This window comes from Haliaeetus albicilla, chromosome 7 (assembly GCF_947461875.1).
Source record: "Haliaeetus albicilla chromosome 7, bHalAlb1.1, whole genome shotgun sequence".
In the NCBI taxonomy this organism is placed as follows: domain Eukaryota; kingdom Metazoa; phylum Chordata; class Aves; order Accipitriformes; family Accipitridae; genus Haliaeetus; species Haliaeetus albicilla.
Window position 1 is genome coordinate 23,840,141 of NC_091489.1, and position 20,654 is coordinate 23,860,794.

The 20,654-nt window shown below is 35.5% G+C and overlaps 1 protein-coding gene across 3 annotated transcripts in view; it reads left to right on the forward strand.

Annotated features, from left to right (window-relative positions):
* MED23 (mediator complex subunit 23) overlaps positions 1–20,654 on the forward strand; it is a 40,233-nt gene that overhangs the window by 1,748 nt on the left and 17,831 nt on the right. The window contains exons 2-16 of one of the 3 annotated variants that reach the window (XM_069787319.1): positions 1,633–1,664; positions 1,774–1,861; positions 2,637–2,761; positions 2,911–3,022; positions 3,806–3,904; positions 4,475–4,576; positions 5,554–5,623; positions 7,177–7,289; positions 8,519–8,614; positions 9,182–9,199; positions 15,821–16,021; positions 17,327–17,470; positions 18,976–19,121; positions 19,674–19,919; positions 20,096–20,238. In XM_069787319.1, the coding sequence (XP_069643420.1) occupies positions 1,633–1,664; positions 1,774–1,861; positions 2,637–2,761; positions 2,911–3,022; positions 3,806–3,904; positions 4,475–4,576; positions 5,554–5,623; positions 7,177–7,289; positions 8,519–8,614; positions 9,182–9,199; positions 15,821–16,021; positions 17,327–17,470; positions 18,976–19,121; positions 19,674–19,919; positions 20,096–20,238 (1,735 nt within the window). The remainder of the gene's footprint in view (positions 1–1,632; positions 1,665–1,773; positions 1,862–2,636; positions 2,762–2,910; positions 3,023–3,805; positions 3,905–4,474; positions 4,577–5,553; positions 5,624–7,176; positions 7,290–8,518; positions 8,615–9,181; positions 9,200–15,820; positions 16,022–17,326; positions 17,471–18,975; positions 19,122–19,673; positions 19,920–20,095; positions 20,239–20,654) is intronic. The other 2 variants (XM_069787321.1, XM_069787320.1) reach the window with 2 other exon arrangements.

Genomic DNA, 20,654 nt, shown 5'->3' on the forward strand with positions numbered 1-20,654 from the left:
CTGTGAACCCGCTCATCCCACAGTTGGACAACTTGTCCAGAAGGATGCTGTGAGGGACAGTATTAAAAGCCTTATAAAATCCAGAAAAACTACATCCACTGCCTTCCCTTTGTCTACTAGGCAGGTGACCTTATTGTAGAAGGGTATCAGATTAGTTAAACAGGACTTTCCCTTTGTGAACCCAAGTCATTGGGTCATTAAGTCATTGTTTTGTAGAGCACAAATGAATGAGTTTCTTGGTTGATGTGAGCACTTCATGGTCGGGAACATGGGGGTGACAGTAGCTGATAAGGGCCTGAACAGGAGCCTGACTGATGTTTCTGACAGAAAAGGCTGGTCAAATTGTCTGAACTGGAAAGAATATGTAGGTCTCACAGAAAAATGTAATTGAAAATGATGTCTGTATGATGAATTTCAGTAGAGGGAAGGATGGGGTTTTCTTTCTGTTTTAAGTTTGCATTATAAAATGCATGATGTACTTTTCTTGGAATGATGTTAAGTTGCTCGTAGCATATTAATTGTCCGTACCCAATTGTTTTCTCATTTTGGCGCTGTCAGTTCAGATTATGTTTTCACCTGTTTAACATTGTGATTTGACTGTGATGTCACATTGCCTGTTTTGAAGCAATGTTATTTGCTTAAAATTTTTATGGAACAAAATAAAAGGCCCTTACAAAATTTCATTGCATTTTTGAAGCCATAACTGAGAAAATATCAAGTTGTTCCTTTCACTGCTGCTGTTACCGACTTGGTGGACAGCAGCGAAACTTACCTAAGTTTCTGTGCAGAATAGATGAGTATCGGTTTCTCTTTTGCTTCTTGAGAAAGCTATGAGTAGCACTGACAGGCTGTATGATTCTAGGCTGTATGATTGAAAAGGATCACCAGAAAGTTTATTTTGTTACATGCTCTTATTTCTACAATATAAAAATACATAGTGCTCAGTTACAGATCACATCTGAGTATAATATGAAATTCTTAGAGAAGGTAGAAAAAGTTGTAAGATAGTATTTTCCAGAATCTCTTTGCTGATGTATTAGAATAATGATGTAGAAACATTTCAGCAAAAGAGAGTTTAAAAGGAAAAAGGGTGGGGATGTTTTAAAGAAGATAAATTGGATATTCATAGATAGTCTTGCACCTAGTACAAGACCGTATAATCATTCAATGGAATTTAAAAAGCAATGAATCTAAACTCAGATGAGAAAGTAACTGTATATAATTGATTTGTGTAACTGAGTGTCATGGAACATAAGTGGGACAAAAATTTAATGGGATTCAAAAATACAATTTTTTTGAAAGTATGAAAAAAGAGCTGCAATAACAGAATTGAACAATTTCTGCAACTTTGGGAAGTAAATTAATCTCTAGGTGTTTAGAAGAAAAAACCCCAAACATAACAAAGAGCCTTAATGTGGATCTATGAGTTTTGTTGTTTATATGAAAACAAAGCAATCTCAACTTTGGAAGAGTCTAGCATAGCAGAAGAAATACATCTTTCTCTGATACAGTCCCATAACAGTAGGATTGACTCTTTTCTTCAGAAAAAGAGTAAAAAGAGCTTCATCCTGGTGGTGTGATACTCATAGAAAACCTTTTCACAATAGCTCACTTAGGGTTTTTCTCTTACAGAAAACAGAAGTAATTGAAGAAGCTTTTCCTGGGTAAGTGTAATATTAGTTTATTTGTGCAAGTCTTTCCATATAAATGCATTTTTCTATTTGTGCTGTTTCATTGGGTACTGCTAATAATTAACATTCTTGTTTGCATTAGTATGTTTATGGACACTCCTGAAGATGAGAGAACCAAACTGATCAGCTGCCTGGGTGCTTTTAGGCAGTTCTGGAGCAGTCTTTCTCAGGTTAGCATTTAATTTGTTGCTTACATGTACTTTATATAGTTTTTAATATAGTGATACCTTGTCTAGTAGACAAACAGTTAAGCTATAAGGTCTGTGTCCAGTCATTCAGAATCTGCTTTCAGATACAGTGCAGTAAAGAATATAAGAAGACTTTGCTAGAAAAAAGATTAGTTTTGACATTTATAAGATTATATACTTGTTCAGCAGAGGTTGGCATGCAGTGCAAGTGAAGATAAGCAAATGGAAGTATAACAGTAAAGAAATAAACAAAAAAAGGTAATTTGTTACAGGATTCCTGGTAGAAATCAATAAGTAGGAAAAAAAAAAGAGATAGATGTTTATGTTCAAAAATTACCTTCCAAAAGTTAGATACCTCTAGGCACTTTTCTGTAATTGGAGACCTGGTCATCTTTGTTTTCACTGAATTTTATTATAAATGTGAAAAGGGAAGAATAATACAGAACAGTTCTATTTTATTCTATTTTGTGCTAACTTACATGTGAAAACAAAGTTGACTATAGAAATCAGTGTTTCAGCTAGGAGGTGTTTCCAGTACTGGACAACTGGAGAACTTCTGTTAGGCAACTGGACTTCTTCAAAATAAGATCAAAAGACTTGTTGGAGAAACTATATGTTGAACAACTGGACAACTTCTACCATTTATAATCTTGTTCTTGTGTTAGTTTCATTTCTTCATGGTAGGATACTATATGAATTTTACAGTTTGTTTCACTACCTGTAAATATATTCTTTCTCCCCTCTACTGCTTTTTCAGGAATCCCATGAGCAGTGTGTTCAGTGGATTGTAAGATTCATTCATAGCCAACATAGTCCTAAAAGAATTTCTTTTCTTTATGACTGTTTAGCAATGGCAGTAGAAACTGGACTTTTGCCACCCAGGTAAGCTACGTTGGAATGAATCCATAAACAGGATACATGCAAGTTGTAATATTGGAGGGTATTTTACGATGATGTTTTAAACTAGTTAATTGCTGGAGAACACGAGCTTATTATCTGTCATTCATTCTTGCATTGTCTCCTTCTGCTAGGATGGTTTGTGAATCTCTGATAAACTCTGATACACTTGAATGGGAAAGGACACAGTTGTGGGCATTAACATTTAAATTGGTCCGGAAGATTATTGGAGGTGTAGACTACAAGGTATCTTCCACCCATTCCTTTCTTTGTGCTATGACACGTTATTTTCTGGCTTTGTTTTTATGATTTATGTCAGAGACATCCAGTGTTTCAAAGTCTGCTTTGATTATGAAAGAAAAAAATAATTCAGTGTGACCACTTTTAATGCTTTCTCATAGTTGAGCTTTACCTTAATAGATAATTCTGTATGGACAATGTAGGTCTTCCTGCTCTTTCCTCTTTTACACAGTCATCTTTCATCCCTCTTTCAGTTACAAGCTAAATAATGCTAATGCAGTTGCAGAAGTGGTACACATGGGAAAGTAATGCTATCAAGCATTAAGGCTGAAGTTCTGTCATCTACTCTGACCCTTGTTGCTACGTAGGAAAGAGGTCCTGAAAGCTGAGTCTTTGGCAGGGTACGTTCTAACAGAAGGAGTAGGAAACCATGCATCTCTTGCAGAGAATCACCTCACCAGCATTGGTGAGCGTGTTAGAGCAAAAACCACAAAATACAACAGTGTACTTTGGTCAGCCTGCACAAGCCATTGTAGGTTGGATGCCTCTGGATGCACATCAAAATTTCAACAGTTACTTTCTTGTCTGGGTTATCCTAAGTTTGAGAAGTTCCATAAGGAGTTTAATGTCATTAGCATTCAACATTCTTAGTAGCAGTATCTCTTCTGACATTTAGCATCAAACAACTAGTTTGTCTGTCAAAATATTGTCTGACCATATTGATTGTGTCATCTTTCTGCCAGAAATAAAGAATATCTGGGAATGTTAATTTTGTGTGGTTTCTTTTAGGGTGTGCGTGACCTATTGAAAGTGATCCTAGAGAAAATCTTAACAATTCCGAACACTGTGAGCTCAGCTGTTGTACAGCAGCTTTTAGCAGCAAGAGAGGTAACTATCTGAATTCTATATGCTATCACTATAGAGCAAGATAGGCCTCATTCTTTTGTTAGTAGTGAGTTTCTAATAGCTGGGATGGCTCTCTTTGACAGTTGGTACAGTTCAACAGCAAAGACTTACTCTTTGTGCTCTAATCCTTTGCTGTGATTGCATTTTACACCGTATACAAAGAGCTTTTGGGGATAGTGCTTATTGTAGATAAGCACTAAAATCTCTAACAGGAGAATCAGGCCCAATGTTTGACTTGCCTAAGGTAAGATGTGTGAGATATAATATTGAGATTAATTTCTTTATTTTTTTGTTAGTGAATAAAAATAATAATTGTTTTCAATACTTTGGAGGCAGACATAGAGGCATAGTTTTACTTAGGCTTAAACAGTCAAGTTAGACTTGTACAATTAAAAACAGGTTTTAAACTAATATAGTAGTATCAGAATACAACTTCAGAAAAAGTATTTTAATTATGTCTGTTTTCATGGGCTGCCTCAGACTAGCAGACAGACTACACCTTTGTTTACCTTATCCAAAGTCTTTTACATTGATGTATTTTTTTATTTATAGGTGGTAGCCTACATTTTGGAAAGAAATGCATGTTTGTTACCTGCCTACTTTGCAGTTACAGAAATCAGAAAACTATATCCTGAAGGAAAACTTCCCCATTGGGTAATGATATGATATCAAATCATGTAATCTGGAGTTTTGTTCCACACAAAACAAAATTACTTTTATTTTTCAAAAACAAAGTTTAAATGAAGATTTAAAATCTTCCATTCAACAGTAAGCTCTGTGTTTAGGCATGTAAATTAAGATACAGGTTTGATGTGATTGCAGCAGCAGCAGCTCCCTGCGTTTTTGCATGAAATTGATGACATAGTTTGACCTGTGGCCTGATATTTGAAACTCTTGAAGCACTGAATGGCTTTTGTTGAATACATTTGGAAATGCAGGTCATGCTTACCTACCAGTTTGTGCTTTCTCTGTGGCTTCAAGATAAGAAAAATCACTTTAAATAGCTGACCAGTGTTTTCTTTCTGTTTAAATTCAGTTATGCAAATATATTTGGGGCTCTGGTGCAATGAAAACGGTCACTGTTTCCAGTAAGAATGTAATGTTGATGCAGTTTTTAATTTTGTATTCTGTTAAAATAACTAGGTGTCAGGAAAAGGATAAAATCCTGACTCCCTTGAATTAATGGGAAAACTATTCCTGACTTCTTTCGAGCCAAGATTTAATCCACAGTGTACTAATCTAGGTCTTTTGTCTTTGAGGAATTGTTATTCAGAGGCAAACAGATTTGTTATGAACAGGAATTCTAAAGCTTGTCTTAAATCATCTGTTACTAAATGGTGTGCACTGAAATAATATAGCATGCATAGGAGTAAGAGTTACTATGTAAACTCTTATTTGAGTGCAAACTGAGTGCTTCCTGCCCCTTCTTTATAAGGTCACATTTTTCCTTTTGTGGTTTTAGGTTCTCAATAATTTTTCCTACTCACTGAAATGTGTATGAAGCTAGTTATTTTAGTAGGTTCCTGTATATTTTATTAAAATGTATAAATTATTTTTAAGTCTTAAATATTCCTTATCAGTATGTGGAACTTAAACCTTTAACTTATTTTTTTTCTCCTCTTCTCACCCAGTTACTAGGTAACTTAGTATCAGATTTTGTGGATACCTTCAGACCTACAGCAAGAATAAATTCTATTTGTGGTAAGAGAACGACTTCATTTTGGGGCATATATTCATCTAAGCAAAATGATTCAGAGCTTATGTTTCATGTAGTATCTTTCCTCTTGTCAGTTTGTTATGAGACTTGCTTCTCTTCAGTTTTTGCTTTGAAGGGGAAAATTCATATTGATGAGATCAAAATAATTTTTTGCTACAAGCTGGGGGTGGAAGTGTACTACTTGTTACATGGCCATATAGTTTCTAACTACAGTAGACATTTAGAAAATCATAGGTTTTCTATGCTCAAGGATTTTGAGTTAATACAGATCCACTGGTCTGTTAGTCATGGAGTGTTTTTTGGCTTCAGTTTCCATTGGAGTTTTTGTAGCTGCTCAGCCGTATCCCAGTTGTTGCAGACTTCTGTGTGAACATTTCCTAGCTTAGATGAGCACTGGCTGTCCCTTTCTGTGAAAGAAAAACCTTCGTTTATTGCTAGAAATATGAAGATTAAAATTTGGCTGTTTTAATTGTGATGCCTGTTGCATTTTTCTTCAGAAAGATAAAATGTCTTCTGTTTGCTTTGAGAATTAAGTAGCTTAATAACAGCTGCATTATTTCTTAGGTTTGAGCAAGGTTTGTTGCAACTGAGCTTCTTCAGTGCAAAGATTAAGAATGTAAATTCATCTGTAACACTCCAAAGCATTTTGTGTTTCAGAAGTGTGTAGTTATTCTATTGAAAGTGTGGTATAGCTTTTATGCATGTAACTCACAGGGATCACACACAAATTTTTACAAGTCTTGTATGTGTAAATGACATATAGATATGGTTGAAGGGAAGAAATAAATATTTATTTACTTCCTATTTTATCTGATAGCAGTATGGCCAATCTGGACAGTAGAAGTCATGGAATTTGAACCAACAGTGAGATCTAGGTCAAAGTTGAGGCACCTAAGTTTACATGCTGGTATACAGGTGTGCTAGGGGCTCAGTTCAGAAGCCCATGTTTGAGCAACTGAAATAAATCCCAGGCATCTAATCTACACTGACTAACAAGTGTAAATTTACCCTGCAAAAAACTCTTTATGTGTGATCAGCTGAATCACATTGGCCTACACTGACTGTAATTGGAGTACAGATGCTTGTAATTGACTAGTTTACTGAACAGAAGCCTGTCCACAGTTTGTCTTACAGGGTGAATGAAGGAAAATCAAAAGACTAGATTATATACTTAGATTAGTAATACCATTTTCTCTGTGGAAAGGGTCAGCGTACCAACATTAAATCCCTAGGTTAAGCAATGGCAATGGAACAGTCTTTTGGTAACCTAAAAGGGCACTTTTAGATTAATATTTGCAAATATTTTTATTTGTGGTGTACCTAATCTGAATAAATGGCGATTTTACTCCTTAGATATTTTAGTAGTTGAAAATTAGTTAGAAAAATAAAATCAGCCTGAAGCAATCCTATGGTAAAAAGCTTTAAACAGTGGAAATTTAAAGAGAGTATAAATGTGGCTGAGGCCAGTTTTTGCATCAGAATGATCAAACAGTAGGCCAGTTTCGCTGTTTTAGAATTTATGTTTCATTGCATGTAGGTCGCTGTAGTCTTCTTCCTGTGGTAAATAACTCAGGTGCCATGTGTAACTCATGGAAGCTGGATCCTACAACCCTTCGTTTTCCTTTGAAAGGTCTCTTACCGTATGATAAGGTATGCCTTATTAAGTTTCTTAAACATGTTATATTCAATACATACGAAGCTTTTATATCATTGGGGGAAAAAAATAATTTCAACTGTGAATGTTTGATTGTTCCCACTAGGTTAACATAGAAGACGTAGATATTTTCACTGTGTTATATATTTCAGTGATTTCAAGCTATATGCGGAGGACCTTTAAAGTAGTGTGTGGTATAACTGCTGCCCAGGATGCAGAAGAATGTGAGATGTTTAATGTGCTTTGTGGTTGTGTGCCTGTGAGAGAGCAAGTGAGAGCAGAGAGTTGATGGAAAATTAGTTTAGCAGTGCGGAGATGAAAGAGAATGGGAAGGTAGTTTCTTCTTTTCTGTGCTCTTTGTTATTCCATAGGATAGATAATTTTACAATTCAAGCTTAAATATAGTTAGTTTATTTAAACTTAAAACTCTGAGTGTGAAATAGTGGTGTACTGAAAGAATTTATAAACTATAAAGGATCAGGACAAAAATCCAGGTTGTCCGGCATCCCATTCCCCATATCCTAGGTGTCTAAGGAAGGATATAAAGATAATGTATCTAATGACATGTATGGTGTTCATACTCTACATCCATTATCATTTTGGGTATTTCCTGAGACAGATTTGGTTTCTGTATGTTTAGTAAACCTGCCTCTTCCAAATACTTGTTCAGTCTCCTCTTGCGCCTGTGTAAGCTTTCAGCATCCTCAACATCCCTTTGTCAAGGAGTTCCACTTTTCAACTTCATATTGCATGAGTAATTGGCTCCTCTTGTTTGTTTTGAACGTAGCTTCAGATAACATTTTTCTTTAAAGTGGTTCAGCTTTCGGAAGATACAGTGAGCAGTTGTTCCATATCTGCTTTCTTCACGCTACTTATGATTTTTATGCATCCTGGTCATGTGGTTCCTCAGTTGACTTACCTGGCTTCCTTTAAGTTCTCGACAGTCTTTCAGTATTTCAAGGCTGTTTCAAAAAGTGTGCCATCCTTTTATTGGATGAAGAATGTTCTACTTGTTCCCCGTAAAATCTGTCACTGCTTAAGAGCCGTGATTATTTCCTCCTTTCTTTTGGGTATCAGAGAGCAAACAGATTTGCCAGATAATACATATCTGCATAAATTAAACATTCCTTCATACATTGTTTGACTCGGTTAAATGTAAACTCGATATTAAACATAATCTTGAGGCAATACATGTTTGTGTGTGATTGCTTTTCTTTTTTTCAAGGATCTGTTTGAGCCACAGACTGCTTTGTTGAGATATGTGCTGGAACAACCGTATTCAAGGGATATGGTCTGCAATATGCTAGGTCTGAATAAGCAGGTACTGTACTATGCTGTAACACGTGATTTAATTCTGCATAGAATCTGCACTATTCTTTTTCTCTTTTCTTTGCTATAGCTAACTAAGCAAAACAGTTTAGGTCCAGAGAGTGATATTTTTTTTTTTTATTATGAGATCATATTAGGTTAATTGGACACTGTTGCTCCTATCATTTGTATATTGCTTTACGAATGTTAAATTGAAAAGTAGAGATTTAAAATATGATTTTTTTTTTGCATTGCTTTTTTTTCCTATAAGGCCAGCCTCAAGTGCACCTTTGACAGACAGTCGGAGACTGCTAGCTCAAACAATAAAAATGTTTTTTTTTTCATTAGTTTTTAAAGCATTGTTGTACTCTGTTATATTGGCATGTTACAGTACTAGAATAGTGAAAAGCTGGGTTTTGTTTTGTTACATTTTTTTCTTTTTATACCTTAGAATGGGAGGGCTTAGTCTGACTTGGGGATCCTTGAGGCTGGCCTCATAGTCACTGTTTTGTCTTTTCTTTTTTTCTTCCTTTATTTTTGTTCTGTCCTGTCTTGTCCTGCCCATCCTCCAATGCTCTAGACCTTGAACATTGCTCAGGTATGTTCACAACCTTACTGTTGTATTGTGACTAACGATACGCTGGCCGCTTTGTAGCCACTGATTCCAGTTAGAGAATACATGTACAGTCAGGGCTTGAAATTGGCAGGACCATTAGTTGAGGGCAAATTCTCACTACAAATCTCTAGAGACATGAGAGATGTAGCATAAAGCTGACAGTCAGTGGTCCTTTGGTCCTAAAATTTTCGTTGGAATGGACTGCTACCATTTCCATTACCAGTTATAAGAACTTTTACTTTGTCTGCTGGAATTTTCAGATGAGGAGAGATTCTTAGTTCAAAATTTCTTTCCTTATGCAGGTGGAAAAACATCCGCTGCACTTGATTGTAAAATTATAAAGCTGTAAATAAATCATTGTTTAAAAAAAAAAAAACCAAAACAACTTTACTAGTTGAATATTCTTATCATTAGGAAGTCTCTGTAACAAACTTCCCAACGGACAATTATAATATTCTCCAAGCTAGGTGAAAGAAAGGTAGTGCAGAATACCATGTGAAAAGTAGTTCCTTAAAATTTGACTACTTGCTTAAATAAATAAATAAACGCCTGAGCAAATCAACCAAGTGGACTTCTGCTTGAAATTTGAAGTTATGGGTATTATATTTACAGTTGATCCCTTGTTACAATAATCAATTCCACACCTACTTTAAAAACCATTGTTTAAGATTTATAAAATAGCGTTGCTGTTTGCAATACTATAGTGAAGGTTGTGTCAGTGTTTCCATTTAAGAAACTTTTTTTAGATTTGTAACTTGACTATAAAATTTACATGATCCTGAAACCTTGTGTATATTTCCCATTGTAAGTGAAATACACCAGTGCTCTTTCTGGATTTGGACAATGTTTTTGAATGCGCAGATTCCTACATCTTGGCAAACAGTACTCTGTGTTGTATATGACAATCTTCTGTATCGGAGACTTGAAGCAGCTGAAATGTTAAACCTTGGAAATGAGCTGCTAGGTTTAGTGTTGAAATGAGTAGTATTTGTATTCTGTGTCTATTTCTGTGTCTACATTCAGTTAATAAATCAAACTATTCCTCTGTGCATCTTGTAGCTGGTAAATAATACAAGATCTAGACAAAAAACCCATACTGAACCCATTTTATTCTTCTAACTATGGATAGTCTGTGCCTTCAGTTCAAAAACCATTGAAGTTAAAAATGCTGGTTTTAACTCCTACTTTACTGTCCTCTAAAAGTAATCAAAGAAAATTTAAATGAAGTAATGAAATATATTGAACTATACTCCTTAAAATTTGTTCACTAGTATAGGAATTCCTACACAAAGTTTCAACCTGGCGTGAATTTTTATGGCCAAGGAACAAACTTAAAGAAGGTAGCTTATAAAGGAAATGCTGACAGAACATGAACTATAGCTGTGCTACTAATATTACACCAGCATAAAGATGTTTGGGCTATTGAAAATTTGTGAGTTAAAATTACAAATATAGAGTAGGCTGGTGTAGTGGTGTAGAACAGGAAATAATGTTCCATTTAAACATGAATGTGCTCTTGTTTAAAACTGTGGAAAACATTAAAATTTTACTCACTTTTAGGTACAAATTAACTTCATGTTATAGCTGAATTTCTTAATGTAGCCACCTGACAAAAAATAGTAGCATGCTTTTCAGAAGTTGTATAACTATATCGATGCTTTCAGTAAAATGGCTGATAATTTTGTATTTTATTATTAGAACTGAACTAACCTGCAGAAATGAATGGTCAGTATAATAGAAGACACTTAGAAATGCAAATAGTGCCAGGTTTGTTTCAAAATAAATACAGAAACACCTCAAAGCAATGATCATTATTTATTTATGATCATTAATTATTTATGTGAAGCTGCTTGTATGCCCTGTCAACTATTTACACAGATCCAGTTGCAGGATTGGAGCCTTCATTTGAATCTTTTGGCATCACAAACTAGGTATGGTTCAGCCAAATTTGTCCTAGTTCTCAAATATTCTTGAAGATGAACAATGAAATTTTCTGGTTCAGTCTTAATTAAGCAGATCTATGTTAGAAAACTGTTCACTCAAGTCATCTCTGAGTTGTGTAAAAAAAGTACAAATCCAGCAGTCCTGTTAACCTTGCAGAGAGAAAAATGAAGGTAAAATTTGATATGTTTATAGATTCATATGTTCCTTTCAGGATTCTAAGTTTTGCTGTGGATTTTGTTGTAGGATGAGGTTTTCTAATAGCTTTATCAAGTATATTGCTTTAAGTCCAAATGTAATAATATGGACTTCAAAAAGTTCCTTCTGTTGGAATCAGGGGATTTTTATTTTTTGCTACTGTGTACTTCTGTGTGGGTCAGTATCTTCTCTTGTATACCTGTTTGAACTGGTCTATAGGAAGTAGAGATTTAAATTGTACTTTATCATGTATGTTATCGTGGTTTATGGTTGGACTTAATGACCTTAAGGGTCTTTTCCAACCTAAATGATTCTATGATTCTATGTCAATTTATATTCTGCTGTTAGCTGGGGTGATGCTCCCCATACTTAATTATCTTTTAAATAATTAGTTGAGGTATGTAACAATCCATTTTTTGGAAAATGATTAACAGTTCAAAGTGTCCTAATACACTGATGCCAAATTAAGATTCAGTTTAGGGATCCTACAGTTGGTTCTTAAAATTGAATTTTAGTAATGTCTTAAGGACATTAAGTCACTTTGAACGTTTCGGTTTATATCTTTACCTTCACTATATGTACAGACTTGCATGAAGAATAAAATGCCATTTTTGCTTGCATAATTGCAGTCAGGATTGTATTACAGTCCTCTAAACCACAAAAAATTTTGTTAAGCTTTGATTTCTCTGTGTTGGGGAATATTTGAAAGAGGAGGTAATTTTCAGGTGTCTTGTTTCTGTAATGTTATACAAACTTTTTATTAGCAGCTGTTGTATTAATGATTTTGCTCTTCAAATAGTATATTTGACTGGTCACCTTTTAAACCAGCTGTGGTGATCTACAGCTTTGAGTAGGAAATTATCTATGCCATTCTCTGTTCAGGTGAATGTGTAGTTACTCTCTCCTAGCTACAAACAAGATAGTTTGCTTTGGGAAGATGTTGTTTATTTCATGTCTGTCCATGCATTGTGTAAGCAGAATCATCAAGTGAAAGGAATGACATAATGCAATATTAAAAAATTTACTTTCCTTTCCCTTTTATTTTTAAAATATTGTAGGTTGATGCTGGGAACTTCCTATCCAATGTTACTAGTGTTAACGTGACAAAGTAATTAAATCAAGGGGTGTGATTATTTTTTATATATTTCTGATTGTAAGAGTGTGTGTTGAGAACACTTGAGTGCAATTTCTGTGTTGAAACTTACTCCATTTTTTAATGAGGAAAATGAGAATGCCCACCAAACTTAGTAGAAACAAAATCAGACGTAATATAAACAACAAGCTTTAAGGTTTTACGTCTTGATAGCATACAGTTTTGGAAAATAAAAGTGAGAGGGAGGCTATAGTTCTGTCTTGTATTAACTGCTTCAGGCATTTAACTTATACATTTTGAATTGGACTTCTGGAGACACTACTCTTGCAGGGATCTTGGGCTCTGCGGTTTGGCCTTCTGAATCCATTTATTAAGTGTAGACATTTATTAAATATTTTTGAGCCAAATGTTGTTTGCTTAAAATAGTCAAGAACTATAATAGCTTGCAGCTAGCCTTACTGACTTCTTAAAATACTTTTCTTTTAGGGAACACTTTTAACACTACCTGCCCCCCCACCCCCCAAAAAACCCCCCAGCCAACTGAAAAAAAACCCCCACCAACCCCAAATGCAATTGAAGCTTTGATCCACTTAAAAAAGTACCACTAGTCCTTTAGAGGGCTGGTCTCAAGAAACTCTAGTCTCAAGTTGTCATGGTAGTGCTTCCCCCCTGCCCCCCCAGTATTTCTTTATGGTTTAATAATGTTTTCAATGAGATTATGTATTTGTCAGATCTTTAAAGATTATTTTCAGGGCAAAATGGAGAATACATATTCATATAACCAGATTACAAAAATTTGAATAATCTTCTCTTTAGGAAAAAAGCATGGTGGTTTTGAATGCTGTATTTTTCTATATATAATCCAAAACAGTGTTTGGGGTTTTTTTGTTGTTTGTTTTTGTTTTCTTAAGCCATACCAAAACATGAATTCCTACTTACTTGTGAGGGGAATCAGCTCTCACCTATATTTTTATTCGTCTCAGTATATACTGAGATGTTCTTTCAGTTATGAGCAATTAATAAAACAAGGCCCCAATCCTGCAAATTCTTATGCAGCATAGTATTTTAGTTCTGAGTGCTCCAAAACTATAGATACCAAATCTGTGCAAAAATGTATGTTCACTGAAAATACAGAAAAAAAATGCCAGAAAATTAAATTAATGAAGATTGAATGTGAAGTACTGCTATATTTCTTACTGAAAGCTTTCTTAAAGCAATAAAAGCGTGATTTTCAGAATAAAACAGTGAATTTATTTTTTTAATTTCCTGGCTCCTAAACTTTTCCCAATCTTAGAATTATTCAGAATAGTGAAAATTCCTACTGGAAATTCTGGCTTTCTTTTTAACAGTAATATTTTCCTGTTGTATTCTTTGAATAACTTTATTCTAAATTAATATAGCCTAACGTGATTAGGCTTTTGGACATTAACCCAGTGCTTAGCAAACTATTAAATTTCAAGCCCTGTACGTAGTAGTTTTGCATGCTGGATTATAAACTAGTCTGTAGTGTTGTCTGTTGCACCCTGCTCTGCTTCATAATTAGTTGCTTTGGGAGGGGGAAAAAAAAAACGAACCACAAAAAACCCAAAGTATTCTCAACTGGTGGTGTTAATACTGCTCTCTGTAAATCTGTAATGTGGTTGATCCGTGATAATGGCATTGCGTACTGGAAGAGAAGGTGAAACTGTAATCGTTGCTTTCTGTTTTAGTTAGAGGATTGTGTTAAGCATGCTTCAGGAAAGCACAGCTGGAATTGTAGCTTTCTGCAGTTTTGAGCTGGCGAAGAGCATGTAACAGGGGATGCTGTTCACTATATTTTGTCAACTTTTCCCATTCTTGCATTTTATTTTTAATTGAAGAGAATCTCTTTTTTTCATGGCAAAAGACTACCATCGATGAAGGTAGAGCAAGCATCTCCTTTCAGCATCTCTCTTTCCTTTTATATTTCTTTCTTTATTACTTAAGAGGGTTTTTTTAGGCTGCCTGGCTAGTAAGTCAAAGAACTCATCTAAGGCATCCCTAAAATGTTTTATGAGTATTTGGGTGATCTTTTAAAACTTTTTTATGTGTACCTTTTTGCCTCTAGAAAGGGATACTGCATTTTCATGATTAGTGTTTGAGCAGCTCAGTTCCTTTTCTTTTGTGTCATTAAAGTAATAATGTTTTCTTTAAGGCTGCATTATGTTACAGGCACCTGGTGTAAAAAAAAAAAAAAAAAAAAAGTTACCATTCTTGCATAGAGATTGTAATGAAACAGAGGTTAGATTATTTCCGAAGTGCTAGCACTGTCTGAAATAAGTTACATGCCACACAGCTTTTTGTTCTTAGTAATAGTACTTTGTGTGAGTGTAACTATACAAGTGCAGGGTAATAAAAGATTGTTGCACTGAAGAACTTGTGATATGTGACATTATACTTGATGGTCTTAAACTGAAGATTTATAATCCGAGTTCCAAAGCGCTGGTATCGGGCCTGCTTTACATAAATCTGTACTAACATATGTATCTTGAATATATAATTCATTCCTTACTTGATCATTAAAAGTCATCAGGGAGGGTGTGTATTTTAAATGATTTCTGTGTTTGCATAGCTCACTGTGGAGACTGTGGCAGTCTAAATCTAACATCTAAAGAGCTCATCACTATAATATGGAATTTCTGTTCTATTCACAGTATGTAAAATATGCCACTTCTATTAGATTAATTTTCAACTCTCTTTGGTCTTGTCTTGTACTAGGTGGTGCTGTGTCAGTAGAACAGCACCTAATTATACAGGTACTAACCAGATGTTAGTTCTGCTGCAAGTTGTGGGTTGTAGGTGAGCCTAAAATGAGAGTGAAAAAGAGAATAGTCATTAAAGACCTATACTGTGTATTGAGATGTTTCCTCTGGGTTTGGTGGTATAATTGATATATCTTTTTCTTTATGGTGATCCCTACTTTTGAAATGGACTTAAAGGAGAAAAGAAGGAAGAAAGAAAAAGCAAACAACAAAAAAAAACAAAACAAAAGAACACTCACCAGAGCGTTAAAAGAATGGACTGTGTTTCCCATGAATGCAAGATCAGAGAAATAACATTCTGTGTGAATTTATTAAAAAACATAAACAAAAACCCCAGATGTTATTTGTGCATTGATGATCTGTGTTTTAGAACTGAGTAGGGAATTATGTAATGTGTGATAAAATGTAAAAATCATTGTGACCTGTAACATAGTGCAGCTTTAATACACTGGCTTATCCTTAACTTAAGTTCAGACTTCATTTCATGCTTCCCAGCCTTCTGTCAAAATACTGTACTGTAACTGCAATTGTACAAGTTCTGAAGTTAATGGCAAGGCTTTTGGAATACTGTATCTGATCTCTGCCTTACAGCACAAGCAGCGCTGCCCTGTGCTGGAGGACCAGCTGGTGGATCTGGTGGTGTATGCCATGGAACGGTCTGAGACTGAAGAGAAGTTTGATGATGGTGGAACCAGTCAGCTTCTGTGGCAGCATCTCTCCAGCCAGCTCATTTTCTTTGTGCTCTTTCAGTTTGCAAGTTTTCCTCATATGGTCCTGTCACTCCATCAAAAGGTAAATTGTTTGTATCGTTCCCACATGGTAAGAGAGATTTTAAAAACAAAACAAGTTGAAAAGAAAAAAAGGTCACTCACCCCTGCAAGAAATACCTTCTGTGTAAGAATTAGGTTTTTGATTGTTGTGCTCTGTAGAAGTCAGTCAAATTCTCAAGTTATATTGCTGTGAGCTAGGTCTGTTTCTAGTGTATTCAGTTAGGATGTTGCATTATATTTGGATGCAAAATGTGCTAGTAACTAGAATAAGGAGATAAACTGGCATAATTCAGAAGATCCGAGTACTGCGCTGTTGCATCCAATTTACTTCCTAATAATAATTCCATTAAAACTGGTATACTTTCTAGTATTTACCCTTTTCTCTGGTGCTCAATGCCTCTCTGAATTCTAAGGGTGGTGGTGCCAGTCCTCCATAAGAAAGGAGAGGAGGGGTTACAGTAAGTCAGCAACATCCTGAGCTCTTTGCCGAGAGAAAGTATGGTGTCAATGGTAGGAAAGGGGTGTTCATTCTCCTCACTATAGGTTTAGCTTGTGGCTATTTAGATACAGTTTCTAACATGCACTACGCATTGCTCCATCTTCATTTGTCCGCAGTTCCATGTTGCATCAAAATTTACTATGTATGTTGTGTTTTACTTGTGATGGATTCTAGTTCTCTGTTCTCTTTGATATCCCTGAAATTAGTTTTACCAGGGTTGCATTCCTTTAATTACTGTTAATGAACCATCGAAACAATAGGCACTATATGACAGATTGCACAAATCTAATCTAAAACTAAAGCAAGCTAGAAAAGAGTAGACATTAAGAGTACTGGTTATTAGAGGATGGCTTTTACAGATAAATAAGTTAAATAATAAAAAACCAAATCCAGATGGGTCCAGATGAAGCAAGCCCAAGTTATTCTGGTTCAGAGACTTTCTTTATAGATAGAGTTAATATAAAACCTGTGGCCTGCTGCTAGCAATTGCAATCCTGTACTTGGCTACAGGGCTACAAGGTGACAGTTTAAGTCCAGTATTTAAGAGTTGCTAATTTTTCAAAACGGTGATCCTCAAGAGCTAAATACATTTTAAATCTTACCATTAATTATTGTGGGCCTCCTAGAGTCTGTTTCTGTGTTACAACTAATGTAGCTGTTTGCCCTCTTTCTGAAAGCATGATGTACATTTGTGCCTAAGTCCTGCTATAAAACTCCTAGTAATCTCTGCTGTAACTGTTTTAGTCTTCCCTTCTACTTTTATAGGAATCTTTGCAGTGATTTTTCTTCTGCATGCAGTATTTTTCTGTTACTGAGTGTTTTTGACAGTTGGCAGGACGTGGTCTCATTAAAGGAAGAGACCATCTGATGTGGGTGCTACTCCAGTTCATCTCTGGCAGCATCCAGAAGAATGCACTGGCTGACTTCCTCCCAGTTATGAAGCTTTTCGACCTCCTGTATCCTGAGAAGGAAGTAAGTCTTCTCTCTGAAATTAAGTGTTTTATTTTTTAATTCAGCTTGAGACCTTCATATGTCAATATTACTATCACTCTTGAGTCACTGTTACAGCAGTGTGCTGCATAGTTGGAGAGAGATGTTTCATAATTAAATGAAAATTTTCAGGATTTCCTCGCTATGTTTTTCCAGCAACCATGTTTGTGCAGTGTTTTTACGGGTGAAAAAGACTTCTGTTAACTCTTCTCTTCCTTTTGACTAAGGTTTTGAGGAGTTTGTTAAAATACTGAGGATACTATTAAGGAATAATGTGGAATTTTATTGTTACATCTGGGCTGTAACAGAATAATACACTGAGAGATGCTTTCAGGTGCGAAGAACTGAACATGACACTTTAAAATTGTTTTGTAGTAATGATTACTTAAAATTGATTCTGTGGTAGCGAATCAAATCCTAGTCATGCTCTGTACATTCCTCTAGAATGAACGTTCCTGAGGAAGGGGGAGTTAGGCAAAGTTCTTAAAACTTCCATCGTGACAGCCTTGTCAGCATGAAGTCCTCATTGCTTACTCTTATCATAGTGCCTTCTATTTTGGGCCAGTAGATATGTTAACACAAATGTGTGGTGTACCAAACTGATATGTAGCAGTTTTTCCCCCTCTTAAGTTAATGTGACCCGCAGAAATTCTTCAGTACAATTTGTTTCATGAGCTTGCAATTGCTTTTGTCAGCCCAAAATATGGGAAAAATGACGGGACTATTTACTTTAACTGTAGTGATGGGCTCTGAGTTACACTTGTTTAAAGTGTTTGTGGGACTAGGGCATTTCTGAGGATTCAATTTCACAAGCAGTTTAAATGTTATCAACGGCTGTTGCTCTTAAGAGGATGTGTCTTACTATCCCCTTGATTATGCATTGCTGCTGTCTCCCTCGCACTTGCTGTCGGTGGTGCTTGTCCAGTAGTAACTGTACCAAAGGGAAAGAAATGCGAACGTTGGCAAGAGAGCCAGGGTGCCTTTTCCAATGGCAGTAATATACTTGAGTCTGTAGCCAAAACCTTTTGAATTTTGGTGTGTATCTGTTCCTTTTCGTAGGAAGTGTATTAATCTTTAAGTATAATGGTTGGTGAACCACTGAGTACCTACTATGGAAGCACATACCATAACTGATTTCTGAATAATGTAGAAGTGTGAGGCTGAGAGTAAAAGTATATGCTTTGTAACTATATGTGTCTTGAATTTGTATACTCTAAGCATCAACTTCCATTTGCTGAGGTCTTAGATTATTTGTTTGTTTGTTTGTTTGTTTTTTTCAGAATAATTACTGAGGTCCAGGTCTTTTCCACAGCTCTTGATTTAAAATTGCATATACAGATAAGGGTAGAATCTGTTCTTTAAAAATGTTGTGTTTGGTGTTGCAAGTCAGAAAAAGAAAAACTTGACCTCGTGAATGCTGGCTGCCTAAGTTGGTTTTCTGTACATTGATACATGCAATACGTCACATTCATGTGTTCTCTCTTTAGTGTATTCCCGTACCTGATATTAACAAACCCCAGTCAACTCATGCTTTTGCAATGACCTGTATTTGGATTCATCTGAATCGGAAGGCCCATAGTGACAACTCCAAGTTACAGATTCCCATTCCTCATTCTCTTAAACTTCACCATGAGTGAGTTTTGGGGGGTTTGTTATGTTTTGATTTGTCTAGACATAAGAGAATAGGAAGCTCCAAGTCTGTATTCAGAATGTATTGTGTGATGGGATGCTGTATAAGGGTTACCAAAGGAATGAGGCAGAACTAAGAAAGAGCTCAAAGTCAAAATATGCTGCTATCATGCAGCTAACAAATAATATATTACATCTAAGATTAATAAATCTTTTTTACTGATGGAGAATCTGAAAGAAAAATGACTATTTTGTTTTATTATTCTGTGGTTTGGAAAGCGTGCATAAGCAGTACATTGGGTTAAGTTTTGTTCAGAAAGGTGATTTTTAAAGTGTATTTTTTCCTGAGGTATTTTTCTGATACAGGAAAATTGTAACACAGTGAAACTGCAGCATAAGATGTAGTCGTTTTGATGTGGTGCAGTTAATAAATATTTCACTTTTTCTACTATTTTGCAATGGATTTTTTACTGGGGTTATTGTGGGTGTAATCCTGGAATGCATGTGTATTCGGCTTGTGTCTTTCTACTTAATGTTTAATGTCTTTGGCACACAGGTTTTTGCAACAGAGTTTAAGAAATAAAAGCTTACAGATGAATGACTACAAGATTGCCTTGTTGTGCAATGCTTATTCAACCAATTCAGAGTGTTTCACTTTGCCAATGGGTGTGCTAGTAGAGACTATTTATGGAAATGGCAACATGAGGATACCTCTTCCAGGGACTAACTGCATGGCATCAGGGTCTATTACCCCATTGCCAATGAACCTCTTGGACTCACTCACAGTTCATGCCAAAATGAGGTACAGTATGCAGCTAGCGTTTTTTTAACCTGTAAATCTGTGTGTAACTAATTATCATCAGGAAATCTTTCCTATGTCTGTGCATGTCATGTGTAGATCTGTTTGTTTACTTAATAAATTTCTTAACTTTCAAGTCCTTGTTTTTGATTGAAAAATACTTTCTGTCTTTCCTTCAGTCTGATTCATAGCATAGCTACAAGGGTAATTAAGTTGGCTCATGCAAAATCTAGTGTGGCCTTGGCTCCTGCTCTTGTGGAAACCTATAGTCGCCTGTTGGTTTATATGGAAATAGAGTCCTTGGGCATCAAAGGCTTTATCAGTAAGAAAGAAAACCTTTTTTTTCTTCCCCCCCCCTTCCTTTTGTTCAGCAGCATTTTCTTTTAATGGAAACTAGAGACCATAGTAAAAATGAAAATCCAATGATGCAGCATGTTGAATACATGTATAAATTATTTTAATATAAAGGAAATTGTAATGGTTATCCTAGTGCTGCATTAAATTTCAGATGAGTGTGCTGCTCTCCCTTTATGCCATCACTTGTATGGTCAGGACCTTCCTAGTTACACTGCGTTGTGCAAAAATATGCTTAACGGAAAATCGTAAGCAAAGTTACTTAATTAGATGCAAATTATACTTAATTGCACTTGTTAAAATAATTTGCATGTCTGCTGTATATGTTCATTCAAGAGATTGAGTTCTACACTTTCACAGCATCTTCAGACAGTGCTTGCACAT